We start from the raw sequence: 25,267 nt of genomic DNA, 5'->3' as shown, positions 1-25,267 counted from the left end.
CAGAGGGAGGCCCGCATACCACAAAAAAAAAAAAAAAAAAAAAAAAAAAAAAAAGAAAGCCCAGAGATCAACCCATGCACATATGGTCACCTTATCTTTAATAAAGGAAGCAAGAGTATAAAATGGAGAAAAGACACCCTCTTCAATAAGTGGCACTGGGAAAACTGGACAGGTACATGTAAAAGAATGAAATTAGAACACTTCCTAACACCATACACAAAAATAAACTCAAAATGGATTAAAGAACTAAATGTAAGGCCAGACACTATAAAACTTTTAGAGGAAAACACCATCATCAAAAAATCTAGAAACAATAAATGCTGGAGAGGGTGTGGAGAAAAGGGAACCCTCTTGCACTGTTGGTAGGAATGTAAATTGATACAGCCACTCTGGAGAACAGTATGGAGGTTCCTTAAAAAACTACAAATAGAACTACCATATGACCCGGCAATACCTCTACTGGGCATATACCCTGAGAAAACCAAAATTCAAAAAGAGACATGTACCACGATGTTCACTGAAGCACTATTTACAATAGCCAGGACATGGAAGCAACCTAAGTGTCCATCAACAGATGAGTGGATAAAGAAGATGTGGCACATATATACAATGGAATATTACTCAGCCATAAAAACAAACAAACTAGAGTCTGTCATACAGAGTGAAGTAAGTCAGAAAGAGGAAAAACAAATACCATATGCTAACACATATATATGAAATCTAAAAAAAAAATTGTTTTGATGAACCTAGGAGCAGGACAGGAATAATGACGCAGACGTAGAGAATGGACTTGAGGACACGGGGAGGGGGAACGGTAAGCTGGGGCGAAGTGAGAGAGTAGCCTTGACATATATACACTACCAAATATAAGATAGATAGCTAGTGGGAAGCAGCTGCATAGCACAGGGAGATCAGCTTGGTGCTTTGTGACCACCTAGAAGGGTGGGATAGGGAGGGTGGGAGGGAGACGCAAGAGGGAGGAGATATGGGGATATATATATATACACATATACCTGATTCACTTTGTTTTACAGCAGAAACTAACACAACATTGTAAAGCAATTATACTACAATAAAGATGTTAAAAAAAAAAAAAGAGCTGACGGAGAAAACCTGAAGGTACCAAATGGGAAAGGAAAGAAGGAAGGAAAGAAGAGAGAGAGAGAACCATTAAATTTTGGGCTCAGGTCAGAATAAACTATTAAAGACTATGGTATAACCCCTCCACTTCTTTCCCTTATTTAAATTCAAATAAAGATAAATTCAATGTATTTTTATGAGAAACAGCACGTAGAGCATGATCCTATCTTTTAACAATTATTCTTTTGTGATTAGCTACCTTTCCTTCTATCTCCGTTTTATACCTGCATAAAGAGATGTCTGAAATGGGATGATGAGGGTTTTTTAGTTTTGTTACATCTTGTCTTTAAATTTTTCTCTTTGCATTTTATTTATAGCTTGGATTTAGGGCCTGTATATGTTTTACCAAAACACAAGTAACTATAGAAATTATACATTTATTAAGAGTGTCATGTGAAAACTATTGAATACAATTCTCTATAATTGGCAGACCCATCATTCCTTGCATATTTCAAACATGTTCCAAAGAATCAGCACTGAGAACAGGGCTTGCTTGATTTTATTTCTTAAGCCCTAGGTAGGCTTCAAGAGAACCAAGAAGTTTTTAGTGCTATAACATTTTCTGTAAAAATACTCTGGTCTGAATTATAAATTTGCAGAAATCACCATTTCCCTCTAATGTCCCTCTAGCTACATTCCCTTGCACAAGCTGTATAGTGCAGAGGGCGAGGAAGTGCAATTTCAGACAGACCTCAGAGGGAAGGCTCTCCAGGAGCTGCAGTTCTTCCCACCCCCGGGGTCCTTGTTCACTAATTACATTCAACAGGTTTTACCAATCACAAACACTGGAGAGGATTAAGAGGTACAACCCTCCAGTTATGAAATAAATAAGCCACGGGGATGTAACATACAGCATATGAAATGTAGTCAATAATATTGTAATCACTTTGTATGGAGACAGATGATTACTAGCCTTATTGTGGTGATCATTTCATAATATATGCAAATGTCAAATCACTATGTAGTGCTCTTGAAACTAACATAATATTGTACATTACATCAACTATATTTCAATTTCAAAAAATCTCAAACACTGGGCCTCGTGTGCTTGGCACGCTGAGCGATCTCTATCTCAAAGGGCTTATTCTCTCTGGAGTGGGGGTTAGCAGTGGACGTGGAGACATCATAACCTGGATCTGAAAAGTAAAAGAAAACTCGGACTAGCATAGTGTCATCCAAGCTAAAAGAGGGTTCGTTCTGAGAAAGAGTGGAGTGTGGTTCCTGGAGCGCCCACTGAAGCACCACGCAGGGCTGTCTCCACTAAGCTGGGTCCTCTGTCTGCCTTCTGCATGGAATCACAATCATATCCCTCAGAGCTTCAGTTGCTGGATGGTGAGTGCTGATGGGCTAAGTTCACCTAAGTTTTCATGATAGATAACAGATCAACGGGTTAGCCTTCCAAGGGGCACTTTCATTCCAAGGACCCCTTTAGAGATGGTGACACCTACCAGCCCATTATGTCACATGATGCATATATGGGGTAAATATCGTAAGACAGTGGGGCTTTTCTGATACCCTCCAGAAATAATTCTATGTAAATACCTGTCCACTCTACCAACCTTGAGATTCAGAAAGAGTCATCAGTTCATGAGAAAAGGTTGGATTGCTTGACCCTATGTTGTTCTCTGCAAAGATGTCCACCTGGTAAGCTGTCTGGGGCTCTAGGCCCTTGAGCTGATACTGGGTGATGGTGGCATTTTTGATCTTCACATCAATGTGCTGGTCTTCATTCTTGCCATGAACCTTGTAACGGATGATAATAGAAGAAATAGAATAGCCATCCAGGATTGTCCAAGAGATCACAGCTGAGGAGTCTGTGATGTTGGAAATCTTGATGTTTTCTGGTTGAGGAGGGAGAACTAGAAATTTAAAACAAACAAACAATATTTTACTTAAGATATATTACCATCTCTTTGATTATTATGCTTTTGAGAGAGAGTTAGTGTCAGCTCATAAACCATGAATGGCTAGTAAGTGTTATCTCACAGGGTAAGTCCAATCAGTTGGTAGTGGACTCGACGCAGACTTGACAAGTGGCTGCAGACAGGAAAATGGCAACACACACACATCACATATTTGCCATCCTTAAACTAAATTAAGACCTCGGAAATTCTGTTACTCCACAAACTGCTATTACACCATTTTTGATACTGGGGACAACAGAAAAATGTTGAGAGCTGACATTTATATAGGCCCTTCCATATAGTAACTCATTGACTCCTCATAACAATCTTACTGTAAGTATTTAGGCTCAGAGAGATTAAGTGACTTGGCTGAGGTCACACAGCTTTTAAGAAATAGATTCAAATAGAAGAAATAAGATTCCTATTAGTCTGTAGTTAGCCACTGGTCCATAGGGCCTATCCGTATTAAGCACTTGTTAGAAAATATGTTAAGCACTTAGCAGACATATTCAAAAAGCAAGATGGAGAATATATATGCATATGCGCACTTATGGATGTCCTTAATGTATTAAAATTATACAACATTGAATGGAAAGATACATAATAAACTCATAATTTTGGTTGTCTCTGGGGAGAGGGGGAGAGAATTAGATTGGGGATGATGGTCGAAGAGGATTTTGATATATCTGTATTGTGGAATTACTTCCACAAAAAGGCTGAAAGCAAATATGACAAAATGTTAAGAGTTGTTAATTCTGTGTGGTAGAAATGTAGGTTTTTGTTGTATTATTCTCTGCATTGTCCTATAACTTCTAAATGTCAGAATTTTTTAAAGATGAAGAAGACATCCCTAAACACAGACAAAACCGTTGAGACTTCCACATGTTATTGATATAAGAAGAAAGTGCCTGGAAAAACAAGAGCCAGTTTACACACCTGTTACTGGGGAGGTGGCAACTCAGCTGCAGAAAAGAACCTCAGACTTTGGGATTTGACAAGAGACCACAGGATCCTAGCATAAGTGACGGTTGGTGTGACCCAGAAACACCTAGTCTTTCCAAGGACTCCAAAATGCACAGACAGTTCTAATGCAGTGAATCAAAACAGAACACTCTGGTTCATGACGAAAAAGCTTTTAATTCTACAAAGAAACCCTAGAAGTTCCAACTAATTTTTAATGAGCAACATGAGATTGAGAGAAGCCTGAACTGAAGAATATTTTGAAAGAAAAGTTGTTTTATTACTCTCACATATATACTGTAATGCCAAGAATTGTCTGTTTTGAAGATTTTTCAAGCAGAGTTCTTTGGCTTTTAAGATTAGATGAATCATCATCTGTGTGCATATAGATACACAACAGTCCTAAAAACTGTCATATAACAGATTCAACAAGCCCTGGAAAACCTTATTCATGTTATTAATTTACTTAATAAGTAACTCTATAGAAAGGAAAGGTAAATTTTAGCACAGTCCTGCCTGAATTATCACAAATCCAAACACATGAAGCGTTCGTATATATTGCAGGTTGCTAAAATGATTTGATGTGTTGGTGGGGGGCACTAATGACCCTCCATTCACAACTAACTACCTTTTATGGTTTCTAAGAAGCAGACTTGAAGAGACGGGAGCCAAGTCTAAACGGCAGCAGCCAACTGTCATTCAGGCAAGGCTGGGGCATCATGAGGTACTTACTGTCGCTAAGGGTCCAAGCGATGAGATCTTCGCTCCATTCCCCCTGGGCCTTGGTGTTGACTCTGGCTCGGACTATGTACTGCTCCCTGGGCTGTAAATTGTTAAGGAGCACTGAAGTCAAGTTGCCTGGCACTTTAATATTCTGCTGGTCACTATTCATCAGCACAGACCTCCTCTCAACTTCAACATAAAAGTCATCTTCTGAGCTTGGAAATATGGGTTGCCAGGTCAAATTTAGAGTGGTCTGACTTTTTGGTAGGAGACTGAGACCTCTTGGAGGAGGAAGACCTAGGAGAAACCAGAATAATCATTGTTTTTATATAGGGTGAAGGTAACAACAGCCCCAAAGGACAGCTTTATAGGATAACCTTGGCTCCTAGAATAATATACAGTTTCACAAGCTATCAAAGAAACACACGCTAAGCAGCCATGTGATACTTTTTCTTTTTCCTACCAGAATAGCAAAGCTTTAAAATATTCTAGTATGTAGCTTGAGTAATTGTAAGACAGGAATACAACCCCTTTGAAGGACAACTTGGGAATATTTTTTAAGAGCTCTAGAAATGATCATATACTTTGGGAGTATAGTCTGACTAGCAAGGATTTATCCTGAAGAAACAACTCAAAGGAAGCGAAAAGCTAGGTGCATTAAGATGTCCATTACAACATTATTTATAATAACAAACAATCATAAGAAACCAAAATGCTCAAAATAGGAAAATGCTTTAATAAATTATGATATAGCCATCCAAGGAATTAAAAGTTTATTGGAAAAAGTACAAAAGCCCCTCCAAAACTTATAACACACGAGAAAAAGCTCTGCCTACCACTTGGTAAAAGTCATGTCTACAATTGGTGAAAAAGGAAGGAAACTGATAAAAATGGAAACACTGGATTTGCCAAGGTTCTGGGGTTGTAGGTTCAGTGTTTCTGTTCCCATTTTGCGTAATATATTTTAAAGCAATTTCAGGGTTACTTCCCCTTAGCAAGGACAATTTCAGACATGACAACACTGTGATGGCCGGGCCAGGCCTCGCACTGCTCTGATCACATCAAGGTTTGGCTCTGACCACACGCCGTGTGGCCATAATTACCCCCAAGAACCTGGGCTACCAGAGAGGTAACTGAATGGAAACAATATGGGTTTTGAAATTAAAGAGGCAGGAGCATGTCCCTTTAGTTTTGTGACCTTGGGAAAATTCATAACCTCTCCGAGTTCACATGTAGCATGAAATGAAAATACTCATCTTCCAGACTCAGGAGGAGAAATGAGATAGTGAAGGTGAAAATGCTTGGAAGGTGTTAGGGGCTCTGTCCACATTTTCTCTCTCTCTTCCTTCCTTCCTTCATAAAATATATTGGGCCAATGGACAGTGGAGGAATCTGTAAATTTTCAGCTAATAATAGTATATTGATATTTTAAACTTCAGATGTAAAGTATTTTCAAAACATAGAATAGTGATCCTCTACTCATGCATTCTTGTTGGGGACATTATTGCCCCTAAGGGGGCAAAAATTGGTTCTTGGGGTATGAGAAAAGTTTAGATAATGACAATTGTTTTTGAAGGGCCACAATATATAAACAGGTCTGTGGTATTACAATTCACGGCAGAAGAGCCATTAAGACAAAACAGAGATTTTGTCTTAAGGACAAAACTATCTAAGAAGCTCTTTAGAGGGTGATAATTTTTAAAATTACAATAAGGTAAAGAATCTGAAAAAGAATGAATATACGTATAACTATCACTTTGCTGTACACCTGAAACTAACACAACATTGTATATCAACTATATTCCAATAAAATGAAAAAAAAGTTTTAAAAAATTAAAAAACAAAATAAAAAGGTTGAGAAACTTGGTTAGAGGTGAGAGGAAGGGTCTGTTTCCACCCAAAGGGAGAGGGACTCTCACTGGCCAGTTCTGACCACCCTTAGATGAGGGACAACCAGCAATAAGGTCCTGCCACCTGCTGGGCATTATGCTACAGGTCTTATTGGTCTTTTCTCCGTAACCTTTGCAAATTGAGAGAGGTGATGTCACCTCCTTTTGCTCTTCTCTAAAGTTTAAGTTCCAAAATAAGCCACCTGGAGTGGGTAGATAGGCTTACAATGACAGCAGACAGAGGGAGGACTGATGGTGTGCAGCAAACATGTAAACCTTCTAAGTCTGTGCCTGGTACAGAGGAGCAACCCCTTAAATGGTCATTTCCTTCCCTTTGGGAGCATGACTTACCCTTCACCCCTCCCAACCTGCCCTCTCTCTGCCGTGTGTTCAGAGTATGTTCCCTCCCCTCCCCTCCTGGCCTTCCCAGCCTTTATCACTCAACCAACACACTTATAAATAGTGCAGCTGCCAAATGAATTTAAAAACAAACATCAGCAAAATTCAAATGCTGGGAAAAGATGAACCTTCAAGAATTCCCTTCCCGCCCACCCCTGAGAACTACTTTGAAATATATTCCAAGACATCTCTAAATACATCCTGGCTGGAACATATTCTGAGAGCTGAAGACAGCACAGTGCGGGTCTGTGAAGTGTTTTCTGTTCTGTTCCATAAATACTTTCCATCTGAGTCAGATTATGGCCTTTCCCTTTTGATTCATCAGCACTGCTCTAAGAGAGAATTAACTACCATTTGCCTTTTAGCAGCAACCTGATGACATATTATGGGCCCCTTGGATCATAGTCACAGAGATTCCTTTCTCCTCTAAGTCATATGTAGTCTCCAGTATTATTTTTGGTATTTACTACCTGGTGGGTTCCCAGGAAGCCATTCCTTACTTGTGCAATGCTTCAACAAACATCAGAGTAGCTACTGAGTTTCATTTGGTTCTTTAAGGATGCTGCTGGTCAGATGAACACTAGGTGGGGAGTATGGAGGGGAGAGTCTCTGTTAGGGATGCACAACCCCTGCAGAAGAGCCTGATGCTCTTCCTAGCTTCTCACTAAATCATTCCATATCCTTCTGCTTTTAGTAAATGGACTAAAAATAGGAAAACTCATCAACTGGGATAAGGACATCGTGCCTTTGGACTCCCAGGTAAAAAATACCTGGATATTTTGTTTCTCCCAGGAGAAACAAAACGATATCAAGTCTGAAGATCTAGTATGGCAATGTACCCGATGCATTACCATGGGCAAGTTATTAACCACTCTGGGACTCTACTTTCTCCAGTTGCAGCGAGGGGGGGCTACCCTTCATTGCGGTGCATGGGCTTCTCATTGCAGTGGCTTCTCTTGTTGCAGAACGCGGGCTCTAGGCGCACGGGCTTCAGTAGCTGTGGCACGTGGGCTCAGGAGATGTGGCACGTGGGCTCAGGAGTTGTGGCACACGGGCTTCAGTAGTTGTGGCTTGCAGGCTCTAGAGCGCAGGCTCAGTAGTTGTGGCGCACGGGCTTAGTTGCTCTGCGGCATGTGGGATCTTCCAGGACCAGGGCTCAAAGCTGTGTCCCCTGCATTGGCAGGTGGATTCTTAACCACTGCGCCATCAGGGAAGCCCAGAACTGCTGTTCTATAGGTAAAAGGCTTTCATTCTATTTGATGTTTTCACGATGTGCGTGAATGACTTCGAAAAACTAGAAATTACTTTTTAAAGTATATAAACTGGGATTTCTGGAGTACGTATGCGGCAAGAGCCTGTCTTGGGCCCTTAAGATGGAAACAGGAAGCTGGTGGTAAAACTCGGGAGCCAAGACGGAGCACAGTTGCTGCTAAGTAAATCCCAACTCCTAAGGGATGTCCCTGCCTTCCTGAAGGGTCATCTGCTTCCTTCTCTGTCCCAGTGGATTGCTGCAGACCCCCTCCCCCCAGGGAGACAGACCAGGAGTGCAGCCCAAATAAAGGACCGGTTTGGCTCCAAGTTGCTAGCCTTCCTGTCACTTTCCCACCCATTTAAAAGCAAACCCCTTTCCACCACCATCCCACTCACCCACCACCACCCTTCCTGGTCTTCCTTCCTCTTTCCCCTTCCTCCCCCACCCACCCAGCTCCTGAATAAATGCCTGTTTGCTTCAACTGACCGATAGAAGCTGTTGTGAACCGCCTCACGGGTCCAGGATGCCCTTCCCCGCCCTCTCCACGCCGGACCAGCTGCACGCAGAGCTCGTATTCTGTCCGAGGTTCCAAATAGTTGAGGGTAACAATCTCATTTGTCACTGAGAAGAGGGAAAGTTCAGGAAACTTAAGTTGGCAATCTTTTACATTCTTTAAACTGGAATGTTGTTATTGCGAGGTGAACTAATGTTTGGTTTTTAAAAATACAGTGTCTGAGTAGAACAGAGAGGCAATACCATCTTCAGGGCCTCAGTGTTCCTAATATAAGGAAAATAAGGCTTTTTCATGTAAGTATCTCTGTGCCACTTACACATTTCTGCTCTAGTGTGTTTGTCTTTTCATTTGTAGAGTAAAACCACGCAAATCTTCAGCTATATGGAATACCAATCAGATTTAGGGGAAAAACTCAATTAGAATAATATAAAATAACTTCTGTTTTCAAGTACCTACAGTGATGGCAATCAAGCTATCAAGAGAAGAGACTCTTTGAGGGTATGCTTACAATGACTAGACAGTGAGCTTGTGATGGTCATGTCCTAACAAATGAAGCGTTCTGAAGTACTTGAAAATAGATCCCATAAGCAAATGACATATGCTTCTTTTCTCCTTAGCTATTCTATTTTGCCACTCTGTTTCTCCGTGGATATTGCAAAGGTAGATTTTTGCCTTACCATAGGATAAATTCCTACTTGGTAAGAAAACGTATTGGACTGTGTTTCAGGGTTTTTAGAAGACCACTTCATAGATGTCCACAAAGAGATGATGGATTATTAACACCATGTTTTTTTAAAAAGCTGCTTTTTAAAAAGACCTAGCCATCGACAACAGAAACAGCAATCCAGCAAATCAGCCTTATGTTGCTGGGATTCTGAATTTTGGCTGAATCTTCAAAAGAATGTGAAGAGCTCAGTAATGATACCAAGACATTATTCAATATACCCAAATCAGCTAGTATTATTAAGCCAAAAACACTCTTTTTCTTCTCCTTTTTTGTAACTTTGATTATCGACATCTCATGGGTAGAGGGCGCTTTTAAGGAAATCACAGGCATAGTGAGACTAAAGTATTGGTGGAGAGATGCACATTCCCTACAAGCATGACAGCGGCAGGTCTTGCTATAAGATGGTGCAATTAAAGCAGCTGGCTCAATAGATGATGCTCAGCTTTCTTTTTTTAAAAAATGTGATTTTTACATCATCATGCAACAAACAGAACTGTCATTTGTGTTTCAAAATAAATTTAACTTACAAATAAATAAATTTCACTGTTTTCAAGAACTTTTGACATTTTATTACATTTTGGGTTTTTTTTTTTTTTTTTCCAAAAAGCATGTACCTCTCTTTGCCCACATCCCCTCCTCTTCCTGCCACAACCCAAACTTTCTGGTCCAAATTCCTCTCAAAACCTATGTGAGTTAGGAGCCTGCAGGCAGGGCAAGACTCAAATACGAAAAAGAATAAACAACTTGATAGAGCAGCAACAATCACCCCTCAGATGTAAACAAATTAAGTCTCTGCCTTTCCAGCAGGCCCTGGACTTTCCTGTTACCATATTCACGTCATAAACTTGTATCTTTCACCATGACCAAGCAAGATAGAGTCAAAAAGGGATTAGAGATCCAGAGAAGCCTGGAAAGGAAATATTGATGCAGATAGTAACTCCTGACACAGGCGTGTTCTGTGTCCCATTTTACATCATGACTTCCGAAAAGATAGCCCCAGAACTCAGAGGACCACCCCCCGCCCCCCAACTCCTTCTTGAATACTCTGAAATGGAATCCACTGCTACAGCCCCTACCTTGGGGTAGAGGGTTGAGACTAGGAGAGAGGATTTCTATATTGGGGGAAAAATTTTTTTTCCTGGTGCCCCATCTCCAGCTGGAGCCTTTCCTTTCCGAACCTTACCTTGAATATGCCGCCAAGCCTCATAATGATTAACAGGTTTGTAGAGAAGCTTCTTGGATTTGATTGGTCCATCCCCAAAGTAAGGCTCAGAGCTGATGTTGATGACAGCAAAGTTATGTCCGGTGTCAATCACGTTTGGGGCATTCAATGGCTTTGGAAGAACTAAATAAAGTGTCAAGAATCAGATCAGTCCTTACATTTTGGGGTTTTACTGCTGTTCTGAGATGGGTGTAGAGGATGAGTGCCTTTACACTCCCAACAAAGCCCTCTTAGAGTTCTCTGCTCAGATTCCATGCAGTTACCGTCTCTGTGATCTCCTGGTTTGCTCTTGCCCCTCCAACTCACTATCCACAAGTGTTTTCTTAAAATACAAGCACTGCTCTGCTCAAGACCTTTCCATGGGTTCCCACTACGTTTCGAATAAAATCTAAAATTCAAACCATGACCTGCCAGGGACGATAGAGCCCCTGCCTCCTCTTCAGCTTCCTTGTTCCCTCACCTAATACCCTCCAGTCCCAGTGACCTTTCAGTTCATTCAACTAACAATGCACCAGGCTCCTCTGTCTCCTGTTCTTTGTTGAGGCTGTTCTCCTGCAAGGAATGCTGTAGACCTCCCACGATTCTGCAGTTAACTCTTACTCATCATTCATCTCTCAGCTCTCATGTGACTTCCTCACGGGGGCTATCCCAGAACCCTGGTTAGGCTCACATGTCATACCCTTCCACAGAACTTTTATCTTCACTGCAATTTTCAGAATTTATTGTTCTTAGTGATTTGGTGTGATTATTGAATACCAGTCTTCCTACTAGACCACCAGACTAAATATGTCTTTCTGTCTGTCTCTCTCTGTCTGCTTAGAACAACATGAATTTATTCTCTTACAGCTCTGGAGGTCAGAAGTCAGACATGGGTCTCACCGGGCTAAGATTAAGGTGTTAACAAGGGCTATGTCCCTTTCTGGAGGTTCTAAGGGAGAATTTGTTTCCTTCTTTTCAGCTTGTAACAAACATCTGTGTGTTCCTTGACTCATGGTCCCTTCCTCCATCTTCAAAGACAACAAAGTCATGTCTCTGACCCTTCTTCCATTGTGATATCTCTTTCTGACAGTCTTTCAAGACTCCTGTGATTAGAGTGGGTTCACCCAGATAATCCAGAATAATCTCCCCATCTCAAAGACCATGTATTCCCAACGGGACTGAAAGAGGTGAAATTTGTGAAAGAAGTGAAAATTGGTTCTTGGGGAAAGAAAAATTCTTGGATATTACAATGGTTTGTGGCCTTCCTAAGGGCCACAGAATATAAAAAGATTTATAGTATGTCCACAATATTAAGCAAGTTCTGGTTTGAAAGGAAAGGACATCTTGTCAGGCTGTCAGTAACCCCATTTATTCAATTGTAGAAGTAGCCCAGCCAACTCTGTACTTGCTTTGAGCCTTACTGAACTCCCATGAATCAGAGGTCCATCAGAATCCTGTGCCCTGGGTCATCGAGAACACTTATGGGAATAGGGTGGCCAAGAAAGAAGACAGACAGTGAGTCTATATCTCTTCTGCTTATGCACACACTCCATTGTGTCACTGGACTTCACTTATGAAATTCAAAGATAAAATTTCAAGTTGAAGACAATAGAACATTAAACCAAGTGCAGGGCCCTGTGTGGACAGGTCATAAGCCCATGAAGCCAGCCCTGCACATCACTCTTCCTGTATGAGAGGAGAGTTGCTGGGTCCAGCTCACGTGCAAGGGGAAGGGATTCCACAAGGTCATGAATTCCACAAGGCAGGGGTCATTAAGGGACATGTTAGATACTTCCTACCTCATCCAATATCATTTTTCTCTTTTGATTTGTTCCTTTCTCCCTTGCACTCTATAAACAGTACCTGTATTTGGAGATAGGGTCTTTAAAGAGGAAATTAAGTTACAATGAGGTCTACAGTCATTCCTAATCCAATATGACTGTTGTCCTTATAAGAAGATTAAATTAGGACACATACACAGAAGGAAGACCATGAGAAGATACAGGGAGAAGACAGCTGTCTACAAGCCAAGGAGCAAAGCCTCAGAAGAAACTAACTCTGCAACACCTTGATCTCAGAACAAGGTGAGATTACCTTGATCATCTAGCCTCCAGAACATCGAGAAAATTAATTTCTGTTGTTTGAGCCACTCAGTCTAGGATACTTTGCTACAGCAGCCCTAGCAAACTATTACAGATGAATATAACACAATTTACTTATCCTTTCTAACGTTGATGGATATTTGGGCTATTAGGAATAAAACTCCTCAGAACATTACTGAAGATTATTTGTTTTTAACATATGCACTCATTTCTTTTGAGCATAAACCTAGGTGTAGAATTATCAGGTCACAGGGTAGGTGTATGCTTAGCTTTAATATATATTGCCAGTTTTCCAAAGTGGTTGCTCCAGTATGTACTCTGGTAGTAAAGTCTAGTACAGTCAGCCTTCTGTATGCAGGTTCTGCATCTGCAGATTCAACCAAGAGCAGATCAACATTCAGGGGGAAAATTTAAAAAAACTCCAGAAAGTTCTAAAAAGCAAAACTTGAAATTTGCCATGTGCCAGCAACTATTTACAAAGTATTTACATTATAGTTACTATTTACATAGTATTTACATTGTATTAGGTGTTACAATAGTCCCCCTTATCTTCAGGTGATACATTCAAAGACCCCAGTGGATGCCTGAAACTGCAGACAGTACCAAACCCTATATACACTATGCTTTTTCCTATACATACAAACCTATGGTAAAATTTAACTTACAAATTAGGCACAGTAAGGGAATATTCAAATTGCCAGCATCACATTATTAAGTTAAATAAAGGTTACTTGAACGTAAGCACTGTGATACCATGACAGAGGCTATGGTAACTTAGACATCTTCTAAGTGACTAATGGGTGGCATGCACGAGTCAAAGGGAGGATTCACATCCCCAGCAGGATGGAGTGGAACAGTGTGAGATTTCATCATGCTACTCAGAACAGTACACAATTTAAAACTTATGAATTGTTTATTTCTGGCATTTTCCATTTAATTTTTTGGGCTGCAGTTGACCGTGGGTAACTTAAACCGTGGAAAGTGAAACCACAGATAAGGGGGGGACTATTGTTTAAGTAATCTAGAGATGATTCAAAGTATCCAGGAGGATGTGCATAGGTTGAACGCAAATACTATGCCATTTTATATAAGGGACTTGAGCATCAATGGAGTTTGGTATCCAAGGAGGTCCTAGAACCAATCCCCTACAGATACTGAAGGGCAACTGTATCTCTGTACCTATTTTTTTTTTTAAATACTGTGATTAAAGACACTGCTTAATTTACCTAATGGCTATTTCCATTTTGTATCTGTCAATATGACAGTGAAGAGGCATCAGTGACTTAGAACTAGAGAGGTTTCTGTGCAGTGATGTTGCGTGCTGTGTCTTTTATTTAAAAAATAAAAATTAGAATCAGTAACTCTTCTGAATCTTGGCAACATGGTTCTTTTTTTTTATGGTACGCGGGTCTCTCACTGTTGTGGCCTCTCCCATTGCGGAGCACAGGATCCGGACACACAGGCTCAGCGGCCATGGCTCACGGGCCCAGCCGCTCCGCAGCATGTGGGATCCTCCCGGACCGGGGCACGAACCCGTGTCCCCTGCATCGGCAGGCCATGGTTTTTTACTTATTATTATTTATTTTCCATGGGCAGCAAACATTTCAAGAAGGTTAAAAATAACATAATTTGTCTTGTCTGTATATCATTTCCTTTCTTCCAAGAACATGTATGATGTAAGAAATTATTTTGATCGTGTTAATGTTCTACTGAATAAAATAGATCCAGGATTTTCCAGTAATCCAAAAAAATATTAAAGATTCTGAGGTGTTTTATATGGGTTCTCAGGGCAGAGAATCCAACTCTATGAGGCTGTATTTATGCTCCTACTGTTCTTGACCTTTTTAAAAAAAAAAAAAAATGTTCTGGGTGATTACATTCAGTTCATTTACAGAAATTACCTCTGGGATCACCCAAAAATTCCTAATCAGGTAGTGAAGTAGTTTACATACTAATCAGCTTCTGTTACCTTGCTTCCTTATCTGTAACACAAGAGTCTCAGAAAGCAAAATGATCTAGAAAAGACGATTCAGGGTTTGGAGTCAAGACCAGGTTCAAAACTGAGATTGGCTGTTTGCCAGATGTGTTACCGTAGACAAGTTACCTAAACCTTCTGAACCTGTTTCTTGAATGATAAAGTGGGGATAACAATACTACTGTACATTGTACTCATAAAAATTAAATAAGATGAATGAGCACTTAGCCCAGTGCCTTTCTAGAATATATACCACAGAGGTTAGGTGTTTTTGTCTAAATGGATTAAAAAGTAACTTCCAAATTTAAAATTCCTTGTTGTATCTCTGTACACCAACCAAGCTAACTTGGATTTACTTCCACTTTATTTCTTCCCTGAAAGCCTCAAAGGTACACACATCCACTTAGAATAACTCTGAATTTTGAAATACTAATTAATAGTAGGAAGAATATTCAGAATTCTGAATATGGGAGAAAATCATTCATGTTAATTGTATAGCATAGCCTGGGCTTCATATTAAGTGAGTAGTCCTCAAAATGAAGATTCTCCAAATTATTCTCTACAGTGAATAGGAAGTCAGGACAATGATAAAGTTAAACTTTTTACAAAATAAAATCCCTACCAGACACTTTATGCCAGACACAATTCCACTATTTAACAAATCTTCGCAATAACCCTGAGTGGTAGATAAACTAAGCTGTGTTTACAAATAAAGAAAGGCTCAGAGAGGTCAAATTCATTTGCTGGGGCCACACCCAAGTTTACTAGCTGTTAGCAATGAAAATCAAACCCAGGGCTATGTAACTCCAAAGGTCATAAATTTAATCCCTCCTTTCCATTTTAATGCACATAATTTTTTTTTAAGGTTTACTATCCTGGAGAACATCCAAAAGGCATTTTAGTGGTCAGAGAGCATTTCTATTTAGAAGCAGCACCCAGTGATACATAAACACAGCACCATCAAGGTTACAAGCTCTTTCCCTGGAAAATGGACCTTACCTTTAACAGAAACATTGAAAGGCTTTTCCACCATTCCAGCCACCGTGTTCACACTGCAAACCCAGACTCCTGAGTCAGGGGGCAGGATCCGGTGGATTGTGAAGGTGGCCACTGAGAGATGACCCGTGTGGTTAAAGTCTTTTGGCTGGAAAGGTCAAAAAAAAAAAAAAACAAAAAAGCTTCTAGATAGGTATAAACACAAAGGTTCTTAACACTGACCCCATCGCATTGTTAAATAAGGAGTTTTCTAGGGGAGATTAAGAAGATCATTGCAATGTTTGTATAAGCATTGGCTTATTTCCAAAGCTATTGTAGTAGCCCTGAAAGTTTATGTTGGATTGATGCCCTCGCAGATCCTGCTGGTGTATTTGTGTGTTTGGGAGTGTGGGGCAAACACTTCCAAGCAAAGATCCTAAGTCCGTCTCAACTGCTTCTGGTAACATTTGTTCCTTTCTGGTCCAATACAGAGATGGCTGGGTGAGAAGACAAAATGGCTTCCTAAAGTGTTTGAGGGGCTGCCAAGTATGGTATTGTGGAAAAAGTCAGGGCTCCGAAGACACATGGACATGAGTTCACATCCCAGCTCTGCCACTTTTGACCAATTCCTTAGTTACTTACCTTCACGCAGCCAGTTTCCACTTCTGCAAAAAGGGGACAGGTAATGTAAAGTAAGATGTGTATAGTATGGTCAGCCCTCACTAGATGGTAGCTGTGACTTCCACTAACTCATGGATATGCCAGCAAGATTATGGAAGCTGTCAGTTGGCTTCTACTACCTAATGGATTGCTTGAGTGGAATCAGGGACATCTGATGTGTGAACATTCTACATATCCTGCCCCCAAGAGGTCATTTGGATCTGCCTTCTGGTCAAGTTGATTTTCAGTCATCTTTGAGAGAAAAATAAGATAACTATTTCAAAATCTTAGATAAGAAAATACATCAATTTCCTGAAGATCACTTGTGACACAGAGAAATTTGAGGTAGTTCCTGTCTCTGCTGCATTTGGGATTGTTGGGACAGGGAAGGGAAACATATCGGAAAAGTAGCTTATTCCTTTCCAGCAAAGAAGAACGCTGTGGTAGCACCCTAACCAGTGGTGGACACCAACAGTGAGGACAAAGTGCAGAGGCAGAGACCCAAGGTATGTATTCAGACCTAAGGGATTCTGTGGATCATAGTTTCTGGATTGGAGGTGTGAGATCAGGTCTATCTAGAGTCAAATGGATTATGCTGAACTCTCCTCTGCTTTTTGTCAAAGCTAACAACACCCTAGCTTAGGAGGATTCAAGCCATGAATGGAATCCAGTCTTTAGCAGGGTGAGTGCTACACTGAAAATATCTAGCAGTATAAGGAGGTCAGATTAAGAATACAGCCACTATGTAGAACAGTATGGAGGTACCTTAGAAAACTAAAAATCGAGCTCCTGTATGATCCTGCAATCTTACTCCTGGGCATATATCAGGAGAAAACTACAGTTCGAAAAGATACAGGCACCCCAATGTTCATTGCAGCATTATTTACAGTAGCCAAGACATGGAAGCAACCTAAATGTCCATTGACAGATGAATGGATAAAGAAGATGCGGTATATTTATACAATGGAATATTACTCAGCCATAAAAAAATGAAATAATGCCATTCGCAGCAACATGGATGGACCTAGAGATTATCATACTAAGTGAAGTAAATCAGAGAAATACAAATATCATACGATATCCCTTATATGTGGAATCTAAAATATGACACAAATGAACTTATGTATGAAGCAGAAACAGACTCACAGACATAGAAAACAAACTTAACGGTTTAGAAAACAAACTTATGGTTACCAAAGGGAAAAGGGGGAAGGGGAGGGATAAATAAGGAGTTTGGGACTAGCAGATACAAACTACTATATATGAAATAGATAAACAACAAGGATTTACTGCATAACACAGGGAACTACATTCAATATCTTGTAATAACCTATAATGGAAAAGAATCTGAAAGAAATATATATGTATAACTGAATTACTTTGCTGTACACCTGAAACTAACACAACATTGTAAATCAACTATACTTCAGTTTTTTTAAAAGGCTATAATTTGTTCTACAAAAAAAAAGAAAAAGAAAAAGAATAACTCTTACATGGAGCACTGTCCCATCTGGCTTCACCAGGGTCATTTCTTCATTAGCAGGTAGAGGCCAGCCAGATGCTTTGCAGATGGGGTTAAATTTACCACTGTTTACTTCTATGTGATCTGGCAAATCCTCTATCTTTGGGGTCATCCTTGGCATGCCTGAATGAAGGAAAGAGCACTGTGAAATCTAATCTTTAACACAGCAGAAATAGAAATAATAAAAGTAGCTACCATTTAGTAAGTCATGCACTGGGCAAGAACTTGGCAAATATTATATTGTTTTATCATCTCATAATAAACTTGTGGGGTGGGTGCTATTGTGGTTCCCATGTTAAAGATGAGGAGACTGAGGCTCTGAGTTCAGGTTCAAGCTCAGATCATTATGACTCCAGAATTCATACTCTTTGGCCATAATGATGTACTTTCTCAGTGGACCTAGGAGATACAGTCTCAATATTGAAAAGATCATCAGCACCACATCTCTGCAGATCCTACTGTCCACTCCCTCTCTTGCTTTGTAAGGGACTTTGTTTTATAAAAACAAAAACTAGTTCTTCTTTCACTCTGCAAGCCCCCAATACTGCCGATCAACAATATGTCAAGTTTTGATATCTGAGAGATGTCTCATTAATTGGGAAGTCTGCAAGTGGCCGATGATTAATTATATTCACATTTACATCGAAGAAGTAAAGTGGAATAAAACTCCCCCAAATCAATTTCCCATCAATAGCCAAATAAAAAATACTGCTGCCAATATGGAAAGGAAAAAATGTCTCTGGTATCAACAAAGGTATCAGGAGCCCTTGCTTATTATCTGCAGAGTAGAGAATGAATAATTCCGAAATATAACAATTTTATTCTGAACTGTAAGGTCTTAGAGAATTTTGGAACATGTGTAACTAAATGTAAGACATGACTGAAAACAGTCCAACACTTAGTAAAGAATGTAGGAGACGGAGATGCACTTAAAGCAAATAAGGGAAACATTGGAAAAGTGGCTTAGTCCTTTCCAGCAAAAAAGAACAGCAGTCACCTACATGCTGTTCCATATCAGCAGTGGGTCAAGGTAAACACATCAATATTGATATTTTATATTGATATCCTATTTCTCAGGCCTATAATGAAACAGGTAAAGTGTATGGAACAGGAGGAAAAAAGATCTAATAGCCACAAAGGTAATTCCTTGATATATCTGCAGACTTGGAGAGATTGTGATTAGAAAATTTGCCAGACTGTTCAGCCTACATAATTATTGCCATCGGAATTCTTCAAAGTGCTTTGACATTTTCAAACCAGATCTTTCCTTCATTGTCCCCTTGCAGTTTCTGCAGCTGGATGGGGGTGGAGGGACAGCTGGAGGGTGGAAGAGGGTGTGAGGGAAAGGGAGCTGCTCCCCAAAAGCCCAGAACCTGGTTCTAAGTTTGAGATTCTCACACTTTTTGTAGCATCAGCCTTAGAACATAAAGGAGGAAGTGGTGCAGAAAATTCAAATCATTAAGCTTGTTCATTGCCCACTTTCAATCCATGTTCTGGCCCACAGCCTTTCCTTCCCTTCCTAGACCCTCCCAGATTCCCGCCCTGTAACAAAGTCCAAACGCTGGGGAAGAGGAGAAAGTATAAAGCTGACAAGCTAAAGCCTTTGAGAAAACAGTTGGTATTACCCCACATATTACCCCACATATTTGTTCTGATTTTTAAAACTCACAGGCAGAAGACCATAAATGTCTTATTACTCTGAGTGTAGATTTCACTGGACATATGTTATTTATATTTGACTGAAAAAGTAATATATGTTTATTATTTTTAAATTTTGAAAATATGCTTCTTTGGATTTTAAAAAGTATATTCTAGGGTAAGTGTTAGCAAACTTTCTTGAAAGGACTAGATAATAAATATTTTCAGCTTTGCAAGCTGTTCTCTGTGGTAACTCCTCAACCCTGTTGTGTAAGAGCAACCTTACAAGATATATTGTAAACAAATGAGCATGGCTGTATTCCAATAAATTTTTTTTATGAGAACAGATAGATGGTGGGGCAATAAAAAGGAATGAGATACATACTGAAATGTGCTACAATACAGATAAACCTCAAAAAAAGTATGGTAAGTGAGAAAAGCCAGCCACAAAAGACTATGTATTGTATGATGCCATTTATAGAATAGGAAATGTCAAGAATAAGTAAATCTGTACAGGCAGAGAGTAAATTAATGGTTGCCAGGCTCTGGGAGGAGGAAAGAATGGGAGTCACTGCTAATAGGTACACACTTTCTTTTGGTAAAATGAAAACGTTCTAGATTATGGTGATGGTTGCACAACTCTGTAAAAGCATTCGATTTTACGTTTTAAAGGGATGAACTTCATGGTATAAAAATTATACCTCAATAAAAAAAAAAGTACACAAGGGACTTCCCTGGTGGCAAAGTGGTTAAGAAACTGCCTGCCAATTCAGGGGACATGGTTTCGAGCCCTGGTCCGGGAAGATCCCATGTGCTGTGGAGCAACTAAGCCCATGCGCCACAACTACTGAGCCTGAGCTCTAGAGCCCAGGAGCCACAACTACTGAGCCTGCAAGCCACAACGACTGAAGCCCACGTGCCTAGAGCCCATGCTCTGCAACCAGAGAAGCCACTGCAATGAGAAACCTGCACACCGCAACAAAGAGTAGCTCCCGCTCGCCACCTGTGTGCAGCAACAAAGACCCAACACAGCCAAAAATAAATAAATAAAATAAATAAATTTATTTAAAAAAAAACAGTACACCAGATTTGGTCTGTGGGTCAGAGTTTGCTGACTTCTGCTCTATCGTAATTCTGAACTAGAATTATTTAAAACTTCATTTTGAGGATAATATTTTTCATTTTTCTCCTTTCATTATATCTTTCTTTTTAAAAATATCTTTTATCCGAATCCCTTCCACATAATTCTTCCGCTGTTGTGGATATCCAGGGAAAAGGCTGGTGCTAGAGAAGACAGCAAAAGAGGTAGGCAGAGTTCTCAGCTGGCCAGTTATCACTTAATGTGCTACAAAGAACACATGGTTTATTCTTTAGTGGAAAGGCCAGTGTGAGAGTCCATAGAAAAGATTCAGAAAGCTGTCCTTTAGAACCTGGGATATATTTTTCCCTACTTCAGGATGGAAACAGAAGGAGTTTAAGAATCTTGGGCTAGTGGGGCAAGAATTATGCCAGAAAAGCTTGGTTCAGACATGCTGAACCTGGCCCTGACTACAGTGTTACCTTGCTTTACCTTCTTTCTCACACTGGAGGCCTTGGTGTCCCGGAGAGCAGAGGCATCCTTGGAATCGATCACACATCTCCCCATTGGTGCAACTGCACCTAAGCTTACAGTCTGGTCCATAATTACCAGGCTGGCATGCTGTAAACAAAGACATCAAAAACCAGCGTTAAGATAGGGAAGGAGGAAAACTCAGGCTATAAGTGGCTAGTTTTACTTTTTTTCTCCAAGCTACCAAGTAGTATTATTTATCTGAATTACCAAGAAGTTAAAGGGTTGAGGAATTCTGCTTCCAGGTGAGTTGAATAAGCTCCTACCAGGTCACCCGTCTCAAAATTAACAACTCTATTTTAAAAACAACTACCTGGGCTTGCCTGGTGGCACAGTGGTTGAGAGTCCGCCTACCGATGCAGGGGACACAGGTTCGTGCCCCGGTCTGGGAAGCTCCCACATGCCGCGGAGCGGCTGGGCCTGTAAGCCATGGCTGCTGAGCCTGCGCATCCGGAGCCTGTGCTCCGCAGCGGGAGAGGCCACAACAGTGACAGGCCCGCGTACCGCAAAAAAAAAAACCCAACCAAAAAACAAACAAAAAACCACCTGAGGGCTTCCCTGGTGGCGCAGTGGTTGCGCGTCTGCCTGCCGATGCAGGGGAACCGGGTTCGCGCCCCGGTCTGGGAGGATCGCACATGCCGCGGAGCGGCTGGGCCCGTGAGCCATGGCCGCTGAGCCTGCGCGTCCGGAGCCTGTGCTCCGCAACGGGAGAGGCCACAACAGAGGAAGGCCCGCATACCACCAAAAAAAAAAAAAAAAAAAAAAAAAAAAACCACCTGAAAGCACTGAAGAGTGATGGGAGGAGAGACAGAGGGGACCACGCAGGTTCTGAGGGGAACTGAAATTTGGAAGATGGGAATGGTGTGCTCCCTATTTTTCAGCTTTTAGTCTAATGGTTGGTACAGTTGACATTATGTGGGGAAGATAGAACTCCAAAGAAAACCTGTAGTCTTACTGACAGAGGAATCTTAGAGGACAGAGTCAAAGCAACTACAGCCTCTGGAAAGTGAGAGGGAAAATCTAGAAAGGAAAAGCCAGAGGGAGGAAGTCCCAAATCTTTGGCTGACCCCAGAACCACACATGTTAAGTGCAGACTTGAAGCAACGCAGCTAAGGCTAAAAGGAATGAACTGAGTTTGAGTTGATGCCTGAGAGTCAGAGTTTGCAGTTTGAGTCATACTAAGCTGATTGCCTGATAGGACATAATGAAACAAAATCAACATTCTTCAGAGAAATATATCATATTCCAAGTCTACTCAGTGTAACATTCACAATGTCCAAAATACAATCAACATAAGAAGAAATGGAAAATTCTGACCCATTCTCAAGGGAAAAGAAAATCAACAGAGACCAACCTGGATGACCCAGATGTTGGAAATAGCAACTACAATAACTATGCTCTGTGAAGTAAAGGAAAATATGCTCACAACAAATGAAACAATTAGAAATCTCAGCAGAGAAATATAAACTATAAAACTTAACCAAAAAGGCATTCTAGAACTGAAAAACATAATATTTGAAATAAAGATTTCACTGTATGGATGTAGCAACAGAATGGAGATGACAGAAGAGTCAATGAACTTAAAGCTAGATCAATAGGTATTCAGTCTGAAGAATACAGATAGGGAAAAAGAAAAAAATGATTGGAGCCTCAGGGACCTAAGGGACAATATCAAAAGGTCTAACATACATGTAATTGTAGGTCCAAGGAAGGAGTCTGGGAGAACACTAAAATATCTCAATTCATAAAATCTTAGTGATTTCTTGAGCCAGATGTGGGCTGGAATGTTAATAAAGGTACTCCTATAAATCTGGGTCTAGAGACATATTCACCATGAAGTTAATGAAACTTATGTTCTAGATTCCTCACACGCATGTATTCCTTCTGGGCCCTAGCAAAGTTTTCACATATGCACATGTTTTTTAAAATTTGTGTATGATTTGTTTTTGTTTTCGGGTTTTTTTTTTTTTTGCGGTACGCAGGCCTCTCACTGTTGTGGCCTCTCCCATTGCAGAGCACGGGCTCCGGATGTGCAGGCTCAGCGGCCATGGCTCATGGGCCCAGCTGCTCCGCGGCATATGGGATCTTCCCGGACCAGGGCACAAACCCATATCCCCTGCATCGGCAGGCGGACTCTCAACCACTGAGCCACCAGGGGAGCCCTGTGTATGATTTTTTAATAGTCTTTAAGGAGGAACTGGATCTACCGCTACTTGGAGGCACCTTTTACTTTAAGGTGTACATTTCTGACACCATGTGGGATTCCTCTATGGCTAAGGCTCCCTCAGTGTTCCACAGGGGGCAGATGCATTTAGAGGGAACTGAGTGAGGTTTTGCAGGTAGTTGAAGCTTACTTTTGTGTAACTCTCCTCTTTGTCCTCTTACTCTAAGCCCCTAGAGCTATGCTGTCCAGTATGGTAGCTGCTAGCCATGGATGGCAATTGAGCTCTTAAAAATATGGCTAATCCAAATTGAGATTTCAAAGACTCAGTATGAAAAGAGGAATGTAAAACATCTCATTAATATTTTTTCTATTGATTACATGTTGCTATGGTAATATTTTTGATATATTGGGTTAACTGAAATATTACAATTATTTCAACTGAAATATTACAATTATTTCACCTGTTTCTCTTACTTTTTCAATGTGGATACTAGAATAATTTAAATTACATATGTGGTTTGTTTATATTTCTACTGAACTGTTCTGTCCTAGAGCATTGTTATCAAGTGGCTGGAGACCCCATCATGGCTCCCAACAGTGCCAGATGTGGAAAAGCTGATTTTGTGAGGCAAATACTGAAACACCATTGAGCTCTGCCTAATTCACCAGATTAGCATTCATTAGGGAAGGTCTAGCATATTTGGCCACAGGTTCATGTTAAGTTACTGTGTGATAGTTGATGTGAAAAGCTTATTGGAAAGTAGATGGGAAACACATACCTCTGAGCTTCACCAAATGGGAAAATATATATTAGAAAGGGTAGAAGGAATCTTCGAGTAGGTGAAGTTAGTATTGCTTGTGTAAGGTCCAAGGAAGATAAGACCTTAACTTCCTCGATTTTCAAATCCCAAATCCTACCTGAATCTGACCTAAAAGCAATGATATTTATGATGCACTGAAGATAACACATCTTCTATGGGTTTCCAACTCAAAGTGTGGTCTGAAAACCAAGAGCATCACCTCAGAGCTTGTTAGAAATGCAGACCCTCACGCCCCAGTCCAGACCTATGAAATCAGAATCTGTTTTAATAAGATCCCCAGGCGATGTATATGAGAAGCACTTTCTATGAGGTCCAGAGTCTTAACATGAAAGCATAATTAACTTTGGATGAAGATATCTTTGATTCAAAACCCTGTAATTCAGCAATAGACAGTTGAGTGAGCAGTCCAGGTATGTCCTACACGATGATTTCCAGCAAGCTGGATCTCCTTGGTATACCTGCTAGAACCTTTTCTCTTTAGGGGTGTGACTGGTGCATACCTTCATTGCACTGCAGACCCTTCCAGCCTGTGGCACAGGAACACCCATAGGGGTCTGGGAGACAGAACACGTAAGACTTGCATCCCTCTGGTCCACTACACCTTTCTTTACAAGTTCTACCAAACGTGTGCAGTTCACAAGCTGTGGGTGAGAAAAAGATGATTCAGAGGCAAATATGCAGCCCTTTGAAATGCAGAGTTCTTCTTTTTAAGGGTCTCTCCTAGACCAGTGAACATGGAAAATAATCCAATGTAAGCTTTGGAATTGTCAGTGTAAACACACCCTTATGGCCCATTTTATAGATAATGAAACTGCCTCACAGTGAGGACGCTGCAGGCACAACCCCCAGTGGTGCAGTTTGCGTACTGCACAAACCTAGGGAGTGGCGTTCACATCATAGATGTCGTAGATTTCTACACTTATTACAACTTTTCAGTGGTTGACAATAAAGAGCCTTTAAGAAAGGGCACCTTTTTTGAATTTACTCAAAGGTCCCATATGGGCTCACAGAGGCCATTTAGCTTCCATTCCCAAATGGGTTGAGATCTAAAATTCCAGATCCAGCAACAATGGCTTTTTAAATCCACAGGTT

At 40.6% G+C, this 25,267-nt stretch overlaps 1 protein-coding gene across 3 annotated transcripts in view; it reads right to left on the bottom strand.

Annotated features, from left to right (window-relative positions):
* TEK (TEK receptor tyrosine kinase) overlaps positions 1-25,267 on the bottom strand; it is a 102,527-nt gene that overhangs the window by 22,951 nt on the left and 54,309 nt on the right. For 2 of the 3 annotated variants that reach the window (XM_007108993.3, XM_007108994.2), the window contains exons 6-13: positions 24,676-24,816; positions 21,152-21,280; positions 17,915-18,066; positions 15,786-15,930; positions 10,692-10,853; positions 8,754-8,888; positions 4,737-5,024; positions 2,700-2,999 (exon numbers count right to left, since the gene is read on the bottom strand). In XM_007108993.3, the coding sequence (XP_007109055.1) occupies positions 2,700-2,999; positions 4,737-5,024; positions 8,754-8,888; positions 10,692-10,853; positions 15,786-15,930; positions 17,915-18,066; positions 21,152-21,280; positions 24,676-24,816 (1,452 nt within the window). The remainder of the gene's footprint in view (positions 1-2,699; positions 3,000-4,736; positions 5,025-8,753; positions 8,889-10,691; positions 10,854-15,785; positions 15,931-17,914; positions 18,067-21,151; positions 21,281-24,675; positions 24,817-25,267) is intronic. The other variant, XM_028494035.1, reaches the window with a different exon arrangement.

This window comes from Physeter macrocephalus, chromosome 9, assembly GCF_002837175.3.
Source record: "Physeter macrocephalus isolate SW-GA chromosome 9, ASM283717v5, whole genome shotgun sequence".
In the NCBI taxonomy this organism is placed as follows: domain Eukaryota; kingdom Metazoa; phylum Chordata; class Mammalia; order Artiodactyla; family Physeteridae; genus Physeter; species Physeter macrocephalus.
Note: the sequence above shows the minus strand (reverse complement) of the source record. Positions and strands in the feature narration are given on the sequence as shown.